General features: G+C 47.4%; 1 protein-coding gene across 6 annotated transcripts in view; it reads left to right on the forward strand.

Annotated features, from left to right (window-relative positions):
* SCML2 (Scm polycomb group protein like 2) overlaps nucleotides 1-15,336 on the forward strand; it is a 198,704-nt gene that overhangs the window by 99,173 nt on the left and 84,195 nt on the right. For all 6 annotated transcript variants that reach the window (XM_033950597.1, XM_033950600.1, XM_033950595.1 and 3 more), the window contains 2 exons: nucleotides 743-831; nucleotides 7,028-7,271. In XM_033950597.1, the coding sequence (XP_033806488.1) occupies nucleotides 743-831; nucleotides 7,028-7,271 (333 nt within the window). The remainder of the gene's footprint in view (nucleotides 1-742; nucleotides 832-7,027; nucleotides 7,272-15,336) is intronic.

The following is a 15,336-nucleotide window of genomic DNA, read 5'->3' on the forward strand; positions in this document are numbered from 1 at the left end:
TCCTTTGGCTTTGGATACTGCCTTCGGACACCATTTCACTGCCTCTAAATTATTGAACGTGATCACCTTCCAAGACTCTTTCCTGGTTGGTATGTGTCAGTGCCGCATCTCGCATCATTCATAATGAACACTGGACCGGGGTGGTATTTGTTAATGTCAGAACTTTCTTACTTAGTAACTTTCAGATTAAGGGGGAAATGCATCAATGGATGCTAATGATTAGCACACGCTAAACATGGCCTCTCGATTTTGGGGAGGGAGTAGATGGGGGGGGGTAGCTTTTTTTGTTGGCCATCTTAGTTACCCGTAATTGCGGGCTGCTCTTTCTGTATATGGTATTGGGTTAGTGTTCTCCTGCTGCCCTGGGGGGGGGAGGGGGATAGGGGAGTATCTAAAGATCAGGGGAGGTGGATATTGTACCTTTGGTATTTTTGGTTAGGAGGAAGTTTAGATTTGTTACAAATAATATCATGATGGGAATGTTACTTGGATTATTATTGTGGATGGTCTGTATGTTCCTGGTCTGAAAAATAAAGAATTACCAAAAAAAAAAGGCATCTTGGCGCTTAACACCCTTTGATGTATTCTCCCCTAAATGTACTTGCCATTGTCATTTTGGAACTATTTAACTCGGTTGACAGACTGGTTTTCTGTATGTTCTGATGTACCATTCAGTATAGTTATTTCTTAATATTGAATGGTATCTTTTGCACAACCACAGTAACCTCCTCATATTTATCAGGTTTCCGAATGAATGCATCTTCTTGGCCGATGTTCCTCTTAAGAACACTAAATGGAGCTGAAATGGCACCAGCTGCAATTTTTAGGAAGGTAAGAAGAAAGGGCATCTAAGCTTCTATCAAATGATCTATAATGGGATTGCAAGTTTTTTTTTATATTTAATTATTTGCACGGAATTAACAAGCCGCCAGATTGGATCGAAAATGATTACCACCTGCTGGTTTAAATGGATGGCCACCTTTTTTCCTCTCTTTGGTCTGTAGAGTATGTTATGAAATATAAAGGATTTTGGCCCCGATTCACTAAAGTCAGCGATAGTCACCAAACCTGTTTTCACAGGTTTAGCGACGATCGCTGCTACCCACCCAATTCACTAAATGGCCCACCGCGTGCTTTTCCCCATTTTCCAATCCGACCCATGCAAAATAGCCAAGCGATTGATTCTCTAACATTTTCTTGGCTATTTTGCATCGGGTTTTACAATCCTAAAACACGACTCCGTTTTTTTTTGCACCAATTAATAGCCTTGTTTAAATGGAATGTTTATGTAATACGGTAGAGCCAGTGGTGTATTAAGGGTGAGTGGTGCCCCTCCCCCGCCCTCTTCCCTGACTCCCCTACCGCGCTTTGCGCCCCTCCTTCCCTTTTCGTGTACCTTTTTAACTTCTCTGGCGTGAGCAGCATGCCCTTTGATGTCACTTCTTAGGCAGGGGTCCCAGAAATGACATCAGAGAGAACGCCAATGCCAACACAGGCAGCAGCCTCAAACCAGGGAAGTAAACAAGGTTCCGGGGAAGGCAAGGGGCATGCGGCAAGGAGAGGTGCCGGGGGCACAGAGAAGAAGGGTTGCTCCGTCGTTAGGAAGGCCACACCCAGGGCAGTCCGCAGTCCCCTTACTACGCCACTGGGTAGAGCAGTAGTACTGATAGGCTTTTATGGGCCAGCAGTTATCCTTCTGCTTTATTTTTTTGGCTTCCAACTCAGAACAGATCAAATTGTTACTTTTTACCCTAACCTATTGTACTTTCCCTTTATGTTGCACTCTTCTTTAACGATTGTAGTTCTTCCTCACTTTCCTGTTGTTTGAAGTAAGTCCATACGTCTTATCAGTGCTTTATTATGACACTTGGATTTTATCCAGTATCCCTTGTTTTAATATGTTTTTATGTAATTTTATATTGTACACCACTTAGAAAACTGATTAAGTGGTTTAAAATTTTTTTTAATAAACTTGAAACTTAAAACTTTATTGGACCGTGGCACTATGAATATTCATTCCTAACATACTGAGATCCATCTACCCACCCCAACTTCATATTTCTTTTCTAAAATACCCAGCCATTTCAACGGTCTTCAGCCAGATTTCGTTCCATGATTGCAGAATTCAGGGGACGCTTTAGGACCTGGGATAGGCATGTGGGATCTCTCAGAGAGAGAAAGAGATAATGGTTACTCCGGATGGGCAGACTAGATGGGCCATAGTAACATAGTAACATAGTAGATGACGGCAGATAAAGACCTGAATGGTCCATCCAGTCTGCCCAACCTGATTCAATTTAAAAAATTTTTTTATTATTTTATTTTTTGTAATTTTTCTTCTTAGCTATTTCTGGGTAAGAATCCAAAGCTTTACCCGGTACTGTGCTTTGGTTCCAACTGCCAAAATCTCTGTTAAGACTTACTCTAGCCCATCTACACCCTCCCAGCCATTGAAGCCCTCCCCTGCCCATCCTCCACCTTGGCCTTGGCCTTGGCCCTTATCTGCCGTCACTTTCTATGTTTCTATGTTTCTAAACGGTCATACACAGACACAGACCGTGCAAGTCTGCCCAGTAACTGGCCTAGTTCAATATTTAATATTATTTTCTGATTCTAAATCTTCTGTGTTCATCCCACGCTTCTTTGAACTCAGTCACAGTTTTACTCTCCACCACCTCTCTCGGCAGCGCATTCCAGGCATCCACTACCCTCTCCGTAAAGTAGAATTTCCTAACATTGCCCCTGAATCTACCACCCCTCAACCTCAAATTATGTCCACTGGTTTTACCATTTTCCTTTCACTGGAAAAGATTTTGTTCTACGTTAATACCCTTCAAGTATTTGAACGTCTGAATCATATCTCCCCTGTCTCCTTTCCTCTAGGGCATACATATTCAGGGCTTCCAGTCTCTCCTCATACGTCTTCTGGCGCAAGCCTCCTATCATTTTCGTCGCCCTCCTCTGGACCGCCTCAAGTCTTCTTACGTCTTTCGCCAGATACGGTCTCCAAAACTGAACACAATACTCCAAGTGGGGCCTCACCAATGACCTGTACAGGGGCATCAACACCTTCTTCCTTCTACTGACTACGCCTCTCTTTATACAGCCCAGCATCCTTCTGGCAGCAGCCACTGCCTTGTCACACTGTTTTTTCGCCTTTAGATCTTCGGACACTATCACCCCAAGGTCCCTCTCCCCGTCCGTGCATATCAGCTTCTCTCCTCCCAGCATATACGGTTCCTTCCTATTATTAGTCCCCAAATGCATTACTCTGCATTTCTTTGCATTGAATTTTAGTTGCCAGGCATTAGACCATTCCTCTAACTTTTGCAGATCCTTTTTCATATTTTCCACTCCCTCTTTGGTGTCTACTCTGTTACAAATCTTGGTATCATCTGCAAAAAGGCACACTTTTCCTTCTAACCCTTCAGCAATGTCACTCACATACATATTGAACAGGATTGGCCCCAGCACCGAACCCTGAGGGACTCCACTAGTCACCTTTCCTTCCTTCGAGCGACTTCCATTAACCACCACCCTCTGGCGTCTGTCCGACAGCCAGTTTCTGACCCAGTTCACCACTTTGGGTCCTAACTTCAGCCCTTCAAGTTTGTTCAACAGCCTCCTATGAGGAACTGTATCAAAGGCTTTGCTGAAATCCAAGTAAATTACATCTAGCATATGTCCTCGATCCAGCTCTCTGGTCACCCAATCAAAAAATTCAATCAGGTTCGTTTGGCACGATTTACCTTTTGTAAAGCCATGTTGCCTCGGATCCTGTAACCCATTAGATTCAAGGAAATACACTATCCTTTCTTTCAGCAACACTTCCATTATTTTTCCAACAACTGAGGTGAGGCTCACCGGCTTGTAGTTTCCTGCTTCATCCCTGTGACCACTTTTATGAATAGGGACCACATCCGCTCTCCTCCAATCCCCAGGAATCACTCCCGTCTCCAGAGATTTGTTGAACAAGTCTTTAATAGGACTCGCCAGAACCTCTCTGAGCTCCCTTAGTATCCTGGGATGGATCCCGTCTGGTCCCATCGCTTTGTCCACCTTCAGTTTTTCAAGTTGCTCATAAACACCCTCCTCCGTGAATGGCGCAGAATCTACTCCATTTTCTCGTGTAACTTTGCCAGACAATCTTGGTCCTTCTCCAGGATTTTCTTCTGTGAACACAGAACAGAAGTATTTGTTTAGCACATTTGCTTTCTCCTCATCACTCTCCACATATTTGTTCCCAGCATCTTTTAGCCTAGCAATTCCATTTTTTATCTTCCTCCTTTCACTAATATATCTGAAAAAATTTTTATCTCCCTTTTTACATTTTTAGCCATTTGTTCTTCCGCCTGTGCCTTCGCCAAACGTATCTCTCTCTTGGCTTCTTTCAGTTTCACCCTGTAGTCCTTTCTGCTCTCCTCTTCTTGGGTTTTTTTATATTTCATGAACGCCATTTGGCTTTTATCTGTCATCATGTTTCTATGTGGACAGAGAATAGTGATGTTTCTGGGATCCAGTGGATTTCAGGACTTGAGGCAACATGGATACACTAGAGGCAGATCTTGTCAGACAAATCTTATCAATCTCTTTGACTGGGTGACTAAAGAATTAGATAGAGGGAGAGTGCTAGATGTGGTGTATTTAGATTTTAGCAAAGCCTTTGGAAGTGTTCCACACAGACATCTAATAAATAAACTGAGATTGGCCCTAAAGTGATGGTGTCAATAACTGGTTGAGTGGAAGGCAACAGAGGGTAGTGATTAATGGAGATCACCCTGAGGAAAGGGATGTTATCCCAGTACAAGCAGGTAACATATTCTCAACATATGGGTGACGTCATCCACGGAGCCCCGATGCAGACAGCTTCACAAGCAGACTTGCTTGAAAAACTTTTAGAAAGTTCGGAACTGCCGCACTGCGCATGTACGAGTGCCTTCCCACCTGACGTAGGCTGCGCGTCGCCTCAGTTCTAAGCTTTCTGTGGAGCAAAAACTCATTTCAAGGCTCTGCGCGAGAGTTAGTTCTACTCGTGCCTTCTCTCACCACGGCTCATGCATTTTTCTTTACAGGGTCGCTGTGTTATCTGCGCATTTGATTTTTTTTTTTTAAAGTTTTGTTTGTTTTCGATCATGTCACAGCGGGGCCTACTCTACGGCCTCAGCCTGCGGGCTTCGATTTCACCATGGCCATGTTTCATTCCATGTCCTGGCCAGTCACAGGGTTCAAGAAGTGTAGCTGGTGTGAACACACGATCTCCATCACCGACCCACATAATGGCCCATCCAGTTTGCTCATCCTCAGCATCCACTATCTCCTCCTGTCCCTATTGGCTAAGGCTCTTTACACCTGCATTGTGAGGTCATAGAGCTGCCCATCCGCAGTAACCGTTATCTCTTCCTCTCTCTAAGAGAGCCCACGTGACTATCCCAGGCCCTTTTGAATTCAGACACAGTCTCTGTCTCCACCACCTCTTCCAGGAGATTGTTCCACGCATCTGCCATCCTTTCTGTAAAAAAGTATTTCCTTAGCTTACAACGGAGCCTATCACCTATGCCCTCTCATTGCAGAGTTTCCTTTCAAATGAGAGACTCAACTCATGCGTATTTAAACGTCTCTATCATATCTTCCCTCTGCCGCCTCTCCTCCAAAGTATGAGCATTAGAGCTTTTTCCCACTTTGGGATAGTACTCTTTAGAGCTCACAACCTCACACTGAGGATTCAACTTTATACTTAATATTTATTTAGATACTAGTCTTATAGCCCGTTACATTAACGGGTGCTAGAATATATGTGTGTGTCTGTGTTTATTTCTTTCTCTCCTTAGCTGCTTTCTGTATTTGTGTCTTTCTTTCTGTCTTTCTTTTTTCTCAGCTGTCCACCCATTCTCCCTTCCTTTTACCTTCCCTGTGTCCACCAACACCCCTTCACTGCTCCCCTTATCCAGCAGCAGCCCTTCTCCCTTTTTCTTATCTCCCCCCTGTCCAGCAGCACCTCTTTCCTGTCCCCTGTCCAGCACCCTCCCCCCCCCCGAGATACAGTAACTAATGTAATCCAACCAGAATTTCCCACTGCTATCTCCACTTTTTCCTCTTCGGGTTCTTGGCCTGCAAGGTCCTGGAGCACTACTGTCAGGTTGTGCCTGGCTGTTTCTATGGGAGAAGCCTGGGTTGTAAGTTCTTTCCTCCACCTCCTGCGTTTCTTTTGCCAGCCCCCTACAGAGTCACCTGATGCTAGGCAGTTACTCTTCGACCGTTTCCTCCGCTTACTGCCTGACACATCTTCCTCTTCCAACTTCTCCCCTAAGTGTGCAGAATGAATTGATCGGAAGGCCTCTCTCCTCCCTGCAGTATTATAAGGAGTGGTGGAGGGTTTATCTTGCAGCTTCCGTGGCTGACAGCCGCCGCAGCCTGCAGCCTCATGGGAGGAAGGCCGCCGCAGCCTCGTGCCACTGGTCAGGTGGGAGTTTGGTCGGTGTCGAGCGTGGGACTCGGTTTCGCACACAGCGCCGCGCTGTGCTTTGGAGTGTCTTTGGCAGAGAGGGGAGAGGCCTGTGCAGGAGGAGAAGCCCCGGAGCCGCCGTCATTCAGCGCCTGTACACCGCGCTCCTCAGCATGAGCGGCAGCAGCCGGCAAAGGACCAGCTCGTTCGCCGACTCGGGCTCGGGGCCTTCCGCTGTTGAAGGAGCGGAGCGGGCTTCTGGAGGCGATCAGCTGGCTGTGGTCCCAGCTTGTGGAGTCGATCCTGGTGATGTATTAAGTGCGCATGCGCACTCTCGTTGGCATATCCCGACGGAAAAGGGATCAGGGAACATGCGACGTGAGTGTGCATGCGCGGCTAGCATTTTATTATTTAAGATACTGTGTTATCGTTCCACAAGCGCAGTCTCCCCCCTTCCTTTTTTGTATATTTTAAAGAAGACTTTAGAACATACAAATCACTATTACTGGGTTGAGATGCACTGGTCTAGACAAATACAGACTTTTTCATTCAAATATTTAACATTTTGCACTTACGTTTTGATAGGAGCCTCCAAAACCACCTGAAAACTATTTTAAAGTGGGCATGAAACTTGAAGCAGTGGACAAAAAGAACCCTTATTTGATATGTCCGGCAACTATTGGAGATGTTAAAGGAGATGAAGTTTTCATCACGTTTGATGGGTGGAGAGGCGCCTTCGACTATTGGTGCAAATATGATTCTCGTGATATCTTCCCAGTTGGATGGTGTCGCTTGACAGGTGATGCACTTCAGCCACCTGGGAACAACAGTAAGTCTAGTTTAACATGTAACAGAAGGTTTACTTTTGCTTGTTTGAGGATGCGCTATTTGATGGGGTAAAATACAGAAAAGAAAATTAAACAGGTATGTTGAAAAAAATTTATATACAGTGCATATACTTTACGGTTGTACATTTGATATTAGAAAGGTATATAAACACTTTGATTTGATCATTTTCTTATACAGCTTAGTTCTTTTATAATTTGTAGTCCTTGGGATTGAAATATAGGCCTAGAACAAATGGGTGTTGTCCATCGACCAATAGATGGAGGCAGAGCAAGCAAGTAGTTCCATGCGCGTTCCCTTAAAACAGTGTTCTTCAACTGCTGGTCCACAGACCGGTGGCGGTCTGCAAAAATTTTCTGCCGGTCTGTGAAGAATTAGTGGCCCCTACAAGTGCAACAAAAATGATAAAAGGGATGTGACGACTTCTCTGAGGAAAGGCTAAAGCGGCTAGGGCTCTTCAGCTTGGAGAAGAGATGGCTAAGGGGTGATATGATAGTCTATAAAATACTGAGTGGAGTGGAAAGGGTAGATGTGAATTGCTTCTTTACTGTTTCCTAAAATAATGGGACTAGAGCAGTGTTTTTCAACCTTTTTACACCTATGGACCGGCAGAAGTAAAATAATTATTCTGTGGACCGGCATCAGTCCGTGGACCAGCGGTTGAAGAACATGGGGCTAAGTCGTGGGCCAGACCCCGCCCATCTCTACCCAATGTCCACCCCAGACACCGCCCCCATAATAGTACTAATTTCACCTTGCACGTCCCGTGCCTCATCTGGAAGCCTTCCCTCTGATGTTGCAATGTCAGAGAGAAGACTTCCAGTTCAGGCACAGGATGCCCCTAGGAGCCACTGCCCGTGGCTTTGTGCTCTGAATCAGTGAGGAAGAGGGAGCTGGCTCGAAGAGAACGCCACATTGATCGCACCGTGGGCCGGCGGTTGAAGAACACTGTTTTGGGCCTGATGCATGTGCTGGCCCTGTGGACTGGCAGGAAATTTCTGTGGACCGGCACTGTTCCATGGACCGGTGGTTGAAGAACACTGGACTAGAGGACATGCGATGAAGTTACCAAGTAGTAGATTTAAAACAAACTGGAGAAAATATTTCTTCACACAACGTGTAATTAAACTCTGGAGTTTGTTGTTGCCGGAGAATGTGGTGAAATCAGTTAGCTTAGTGAGGTTTAAAAAAGGTTTGGATAAATTCCTAAAAGGGAAGGCCATAGGCCATTATTGAGATGACTTGGGAAACTCTGCTGCTTATTTTTTAGATAAGCAGCATAAAATCTGTTTTATTATTTGGGATCTAGCTAGTTACTTGGGACCTGGTTTGGCCACTGTTGGAAACAGGATACTGGGCTTGATGGACCTTTGATCTGTCCCAGTATGGCAGTTCTTATGTCACTGCCTTCCTTTTGGCTTGGCTGCTCCTTATCTTAAGCGCCAGATGCACTTGTTTGGGACTGCACACAGTGGCTCTTTCACGCTGCACGTGGCTGACCTGGAACCAGAACCGGGTCAGCGGCGTGCAAGAGCCGCTGCACGCTGTCCCGGCAAACAAGTGTAGCTGGCGCTGAAGATAAGAAGCAGCCAAACCAGAAGGAAAACGGACACATGCTTGCAGGGGATACTGATCTGGCTTCAGCAGAGGCTGGATGGCCCTGAACAAGTAAGGGAGAAAAGAGGGGGGGAAGGAGCGTGTTGGACGTGGGAGGGGCATGAATTTGGGACAAAGGTTGGAAGGCTGGGGGGGGGACATGAACTCAGGTCACAGAAGGAAGGGAGGAGGCATGAACTTGGGACACATGGAGAAAGGAAGAAAGAGGAAAATTGTTGGGCATAGAAAGAGAGAGGAATGAGGTAGATATGCATTAGAGAATGACACGATGGCGGTTACCTGCGGCTAGTCGCGTTTAGCCATGGGTAACCCGCCGAAACGGGGAAATAAAAATAGCAGTCGCTGCGGGGACGGGGACAAGGCTATTCACCGCCCCGTGGAGTGGTGAATGGTCTTGTCTCCTCAGTGAGGCATCAAAGATAGAAACATAGAAAGATGACGGCAGATAAGGGCTACAGCCCATCAAGTCTGTCCATACCATTGACCCCCTTTTAAGTCTACTGGCCCCCTTAACTTTACTGACCTGCTCTATTAAGTCTATCCTAGCGACCCTATTCATTGATATGACTCTCGCAGTGATCCCACATAGGTATCCCATTTATTCTTGAAGTCTGGGATACTGCGGGCTTCGATCACCTGTACTGGAAGCTTGTTCCAATGCTCTATCACTCGTTCCGTGAAGAAGTACTTCCTGACGTCTCCACGAAACTTCCCTCCCCTGAGTTTGAGCGGATGTCCTCTTGTGTTCGAGGGTCCTTTGAGAAGAAAGATATCATCTTCCACCTCGACCCGTCCCATGATGTACTTAAATGTCTCAATCATGTCACCCCTCTCCCTACGCTCCTCGAGGGTATAGGGCTGCAATTTGTTCAGTCTTTCTTCGTACGACAGACCCTTTAGCCCCGAGACCATCCTGGTGGCCATCCGCTGAACCGACTCAATTCTGAGCACATCTTTACGGTAATGTGGCCTCCAAAATTGCACACAGTATTCTAGATGAGGTCTCACCATGGCTCTGTACAATGGCATTATGACCTCAGGCTTCCTGTTGACGAAACTTCTCTTGATGCAACCCATCATCTGCCGTGCCTTAGATGAAACCTTCTCCACTTGAGTAGCAATCTTCATGTCTGCACTGATGATCACTCCCAAGTCTCGTTCTGCCGTAGTCTTGGTTAAAGTTTCTCCATTCAAGGTGTAAGTTCTGCATGGATTTCCATGTCCGAGATGCATGACCTTACATTTCTTGGCGTTGAAGCCCAGCTGCCAGACAGAGGACCAACTTTCTAAAGTACGGAGGTCCTGTTCCATAGTATCCTTCAGATTGTAGCCGTTTACAGTATTGCATAGTTTGGCGTCATCAGCGAATAAGGTTACCTTACCTTGAAGCCCTTGAGTCAAATCCCTAAAGAATATGCTGAAGAGGAGTGGACCCAGGACTGAGCCCTGCGGCACTCCGCTGGTCACTTCTGACATTTTGGAGAGGGTACCGTTAACCATCACCCTCTGAAGTCTGCCACTTAGCCAATCTTTAACCCATGCAGTTAGTGTTACTCCCAACCCCATCGATTCCATCTTGTTCAGCAGTCTGCGGTGTGGGACGCTGTCAAAAGCCTTGCTGAAGTTAAGATATACGACGTCTAAGGACTCTCCCGAGTCCAGCCTTCTTGTTACCCAGTCAAAGAAGCTGATAAGATTGGACTGGCAGGACCTACCCTTGGTGAATCCATGTTGACTTGGGTCCCGGAGATTCCCCTCTTTCAAGACCGTATCTAATTTATGCTTAATTAGTGTTTCCATGAGTTTACACACTATTGAAGTGAGACTCACCGGTCTATAGTTCACAGCCTCAACCTTGCAACCCTTTTTATGCAGAGGAATGACGTTGGCTGTTTTCCAGTCCAACGGAACTTTCCCCGTGCTTAGTGAGAGATTGAAGAGCACGGCCAATGGTTCCGCCAGAACATCTCTCAATTCTCTAAGCACTCTTGGGTGTAAATTGTCCGGTCCCATGGCCTTGTTCTCCTTGAGCCTTGTCAGTTCGCTGTAGACGTCTTCAGGTGTGAACTCAAAATTCTGAAACGGGTCTTCCGCAATTTGTTTTGCCATCAACTGTGGTCCGTGTCCCGGTGCCTCACAGGTGAAGACTGAGCAGAAATATTCATTTAGTATTTCGGCTTTTTCAAAATCCGCCACTGCGTAGTTTCCGTCCGGTCTTCTAAGGCGTACTATGCCGTCTGTGTTCCTTTTCCTATCACTAATATACCTGAAGAAAGATTTGTCCCCTTTTTTAATGTTTTTTGCCAAAGTTTCTTCCACTCGAAGTTTGGCCTCCCTAACTGCTGTTTTGACCGCTGCAGACCTGGTCTTATATTCTACTTTAGTTTCCCTTCTCTGCGTACGTTTGTAGGAAAGAAATGCTGTTTTCTTCTCCTTAATGAGGTGCGAGATCTCCTCAGTGAACCATTGGGGTTTATTGTTTCTTTGCCGTTTGTCTACCGATTTTATGTAGCGATTAGTAGCTTCGTGTATGGATGATTTCAGGTATGACCACATAGCTTCCACATTACCGGTCTCTGCTTGGTCCTGCAGCGTCTGATGGACGAAATCTCCCATGCGTGTGAAGTCGGTGCCCCGGAAGTTAAGTACCTTTGTTTTTGTGATTGATTTAGGGAATCCTTTCCTAAGGTTGAACCATACCATGTTATGGTCGCTGGAGGCTAGCGTATCTCCTACCAAGACCTCTGAGACGCTTTCCCCGTTGGTGAGTACCAGGTCAAGGATCGCCTGGGCCCTAGTGGGCTCCGTTACCATCTGTTTTAGTTGTGCACCATTTATGGAGGCCAAAAGCCTCTTGCTGCTACTTATCGCATGTCCCTGCAGCCCCCAGCCGCCCGCGGTCCCCGCAGCCCCCACCCGCCCGCCCACCCAATCGTTCGATCGTAGAGTTTAGCCAGCTCCCTCCCTCCACCTTACCTTAGTTTGCACTGCAGGCTTTCTTTTTCGGCGACCCGCACGCTTTCAAAGAGCTGCACACACGCGGCTGCTCAGTGTTCAATCTTCTGCTGTGATGCAACCGGAAACAGGAAGTTGCAGCAGAGCAGAAGATTGAACACTGAGCAGCCGCGTGTGCGGGTCGCAGAAAAAGAAAGCCTGCAAACTGGATCAAGTCCCGAAAATGGTTCAGTCTGAGATTCATCTTGGTGAAGTAAATTGTCATCTTACGAAGAAAATCCATTGCTTTCTATATGATCACTGAAATGAGGAGAGCCAGCTGATGCAGGAAAGTTCATGTCCACAGAGGACAATTTGGAACTGCTAAAGCTGCCCTGAGGATGTGCTGAATGCAACATTTGGAAACGATTTGAATTCAGTGTTGCACTGGGGTTAAGAATATGCTGGGTAGTTTCTTCCTTGGTCCCGGTTGCAGCTGAAAAAGCATCACTTATAGGAAAATCTGCTAGAGAGTGAGTTGATTGGCTGGTACTAAGAGCTGAGGATGACTGCAAAAGACCATTAGCGTGATGCGATCGGGCGGGTGGGGCTGCTGGACCGCACACTGGAAGAAGGGAGTGAAAGTGAAAAGGATTCTGGGCCAAGGGGATGAAGAGGGAAAGAAAAACCCACAGCAGGAAAGAAAGGGGAGGACAGGCAGGTGAGCCAGATGCTGGAAGCAGGGGGGGGGGGGGGGGGGGAGAAAGAGGGAAAGAAGCTAGATGGGGTTAAAAAGAAAAGACACACTGATATGGAAGAGGAAGATAGGGGAAATCTGGACACAGGAAGGTAACAGAAAGAGGGGAAATTATGTGCATGGGGCATAGGGACAGAGACATAAAGGGGACATGCCATGGGGATGATATGGACACGGGAGGGGGGGTGGGGGGGCAATGCCAGATACATAGGGGAGATACTAGAAATGGGGAAAATAGGAACACAGAAGCGAGATGGTTTGTGGGGATGGGACAGGGACCGAGCTTTCAGGCTCCAGCTGCTTGCACAAATTACATTGTAAAATGCCACGAAAATAAGAGAGAGGGAGGTAGATAGATAGATCACGCAAGAGGAGCTGAAGGGTGGTAGAAAGGAACAGATGGTAAAGGAGGGAGGGAAGGGTGGTGGTGGAAAGGAATAGAACAGACATTGAAAGAGGGTAGAGAGGAACAGACCCTGAAGGGAAATGTGGAAGACAGAGTGGGGAGAAGATGCTGGAAGGGAAGAAGACAGATGCCAGACTATGGGGGAGCGGAGGGAAGAAGATGGGTGCTAGACCAATTGGGGGGGGTGAAGGGAGAGGCACAGAAACAGCAAATGGAAGACGCAGAGAGAAGACACGCAGTGGATGGAAGGAATTGAATGAGAAGATGTGGAAAGCAGAAACCAGACAACAAAGGTAGAAAAAAAATTCTATTTATTTTTTGCTTTAGGATAAAGTAGTATATTAGTTGTGTTGATAAAAATTTATAAACAAAGCCCTGCCAGCTGAACATCTCTCTCTCTCTAGTTCAGCAGCAGGAACTTTGATTTATAAGAAAGGAATAAGCTAAATATTACAGTACTAAGGCTTATATGGACGGGGACGATGATGGGGCGGTGAATGGGATGGCAGTGGTGGTGACGGGGCGGTGAAAGGGATGACGGTGACGGGGCAGTGAAGGGAACGGCAGTGACGGGGCGGTGCAGAGGATGGTGGGACGGGGACGGGGCGGTGAAGGGGACAGATTTTTTTCCCCGTGTCATTCTCTAATATGCATGGGGAAGAGAAGAATGAGAGGGAGAAATGTTGGATATGGTGGTGGAGAGGGAACAGAGGGACAGATTGAAGGCGATGCAAAGGGGAGGAATGTTGGACATAGTAATGGAAGGAGAGATGTGGCATGGTGCTAGAGATGGGTGATAGAAGGAGAAATGTTGGGCAGGGGGCTGGTGGGCAATACTGAAAAATGCTGCACATGATCCTGAGGATGAGAGGGAGAAATGCTGGATGTGGCAGCAAAGGGAGTGGAAGAGATGCACCCTGGGTCTATCTCTCTTTCCCCACTCCCTGTATATGGGATGGAGACAGGGACCAAGTTCATGGGGACGGGACAGGGACCGAGCTGGGGCAGAGACGGGGTTTTTTATTTCAGTCTTGGTAGTTTGCCGGTCCACAAAATAATTCTTTTATTTCCACCAGTCCATAGGTGTAAAAGGGCTGAAGAACACTGCCTTAAAGGGAATTTTGCAGCCATAGAATAGGCTGTATTACTCTTTCTCCAAGCAGATGATGACTGTCTCTTGGCTTCTGAGCTCTGCTGGCTTCTGAAATACTTTATTATCCCAGGACAAGCAGGCAGCATATTCTCTACATGTGGGTGACTTCATCTACGGAGCCCCCTAGCAGATGTTCTGACAAGCAGACTTGCTTGAAGATCTTCAAGCTTGCGAGTGGACCGTGCATGCACGAGTGCCCCTCCCGCCCGACCTAGGGCATGCGTCTCCTCAGCGTGGCCTCAGTTCTAAGTTTTCCGCGGAACCAGAAGCCCTGCTCCCTTGCTTCGCGTGTATTCATTGTGCCTCTTTGCACTGCGGCTTGCTATTTTTGTTTTCGGGTGAGTACCTGTGCTCGCATCTTTGTTTTTCACTTCGTGTCTTTTTGATCGGGTTGCCAGTCTTGCTCAGGCCGCCTGGCTTTGCGGGGCCCAGGCTGTATTTTTTCTTATGTCCCGGCCTCGTACCGGTTTTAAAAACTGCAACAAGTGCAACCGGGTGATCTCCATCACCGACCCCCATCGTTGGTGTGTGGAGTGCCTGGGTGCGGATCACCGTACAGAGTCTTGCCCGCGTTGTGCGACCTTGCAACCGTGGGTTCTTCGTCGGAGGGTGCCAAGATTCTCCAATTGTTTGGCCCGATGGATCCTGTGGGACAGGCCTCGAGCTTGGCCTCAGCCCCGTCGTTGGGTGCCTCGAAGTCTTTGGCCTCAAAGTCCCCCTCGGCCTTGAAGGCTTCGGCCTCGGCCCCCTCCTGCTACACCAGCCTCGGGTAAGTCTCCTCTTTCTTCCTCAGGTGTGCTGGCAAAGAAGCCTACCTCAGAGTCTCATGTGAGTGCCACCTCGTCGGCCTCTTCGAGACCTCATTCAAAGTGTGCCTCCTTGCGTAAGGAATACTCTTCCTCGATGTTGCCCCCAAAGGAGCGCACTGCTGCACCTCCGACCCAACATCCTTAGGTCTCGGTGCCTATGTTCGAGGACATGCTTAAGGCTATCCTTACTATGCAGATTTCCTCGGTTGTAAGCCAGCTGGTCCGGCCTCGAGTCAACTGGTCCCGATCTCGACCCAGTACCGGCTTGACCCAGTCCTACCTCGGGGCCGTACTCGCAAGACTCGAAGACTGCTCTCGAGTGATTATTCGTCCCCGGATTCAGTGCATGTGGCCATTCGGGGGTCCCGGAAG

Source organism: Geotrypetes seraphini, chromosome 6 (assembly GCF_902459505.1).
Source record: "Geotrypetes seraphini chromosome 6, aGeoSer1.1, whole genome shotgun sequence".
In the NCBI taxonomy this organism is placed as follows: domain Eukaryota; kingdom Metazoa; phylum Chordata; class Amphibia; order Gymnophiona; family Dermophiidae; genus Geotrypetes; species Geotrypetes seraphini.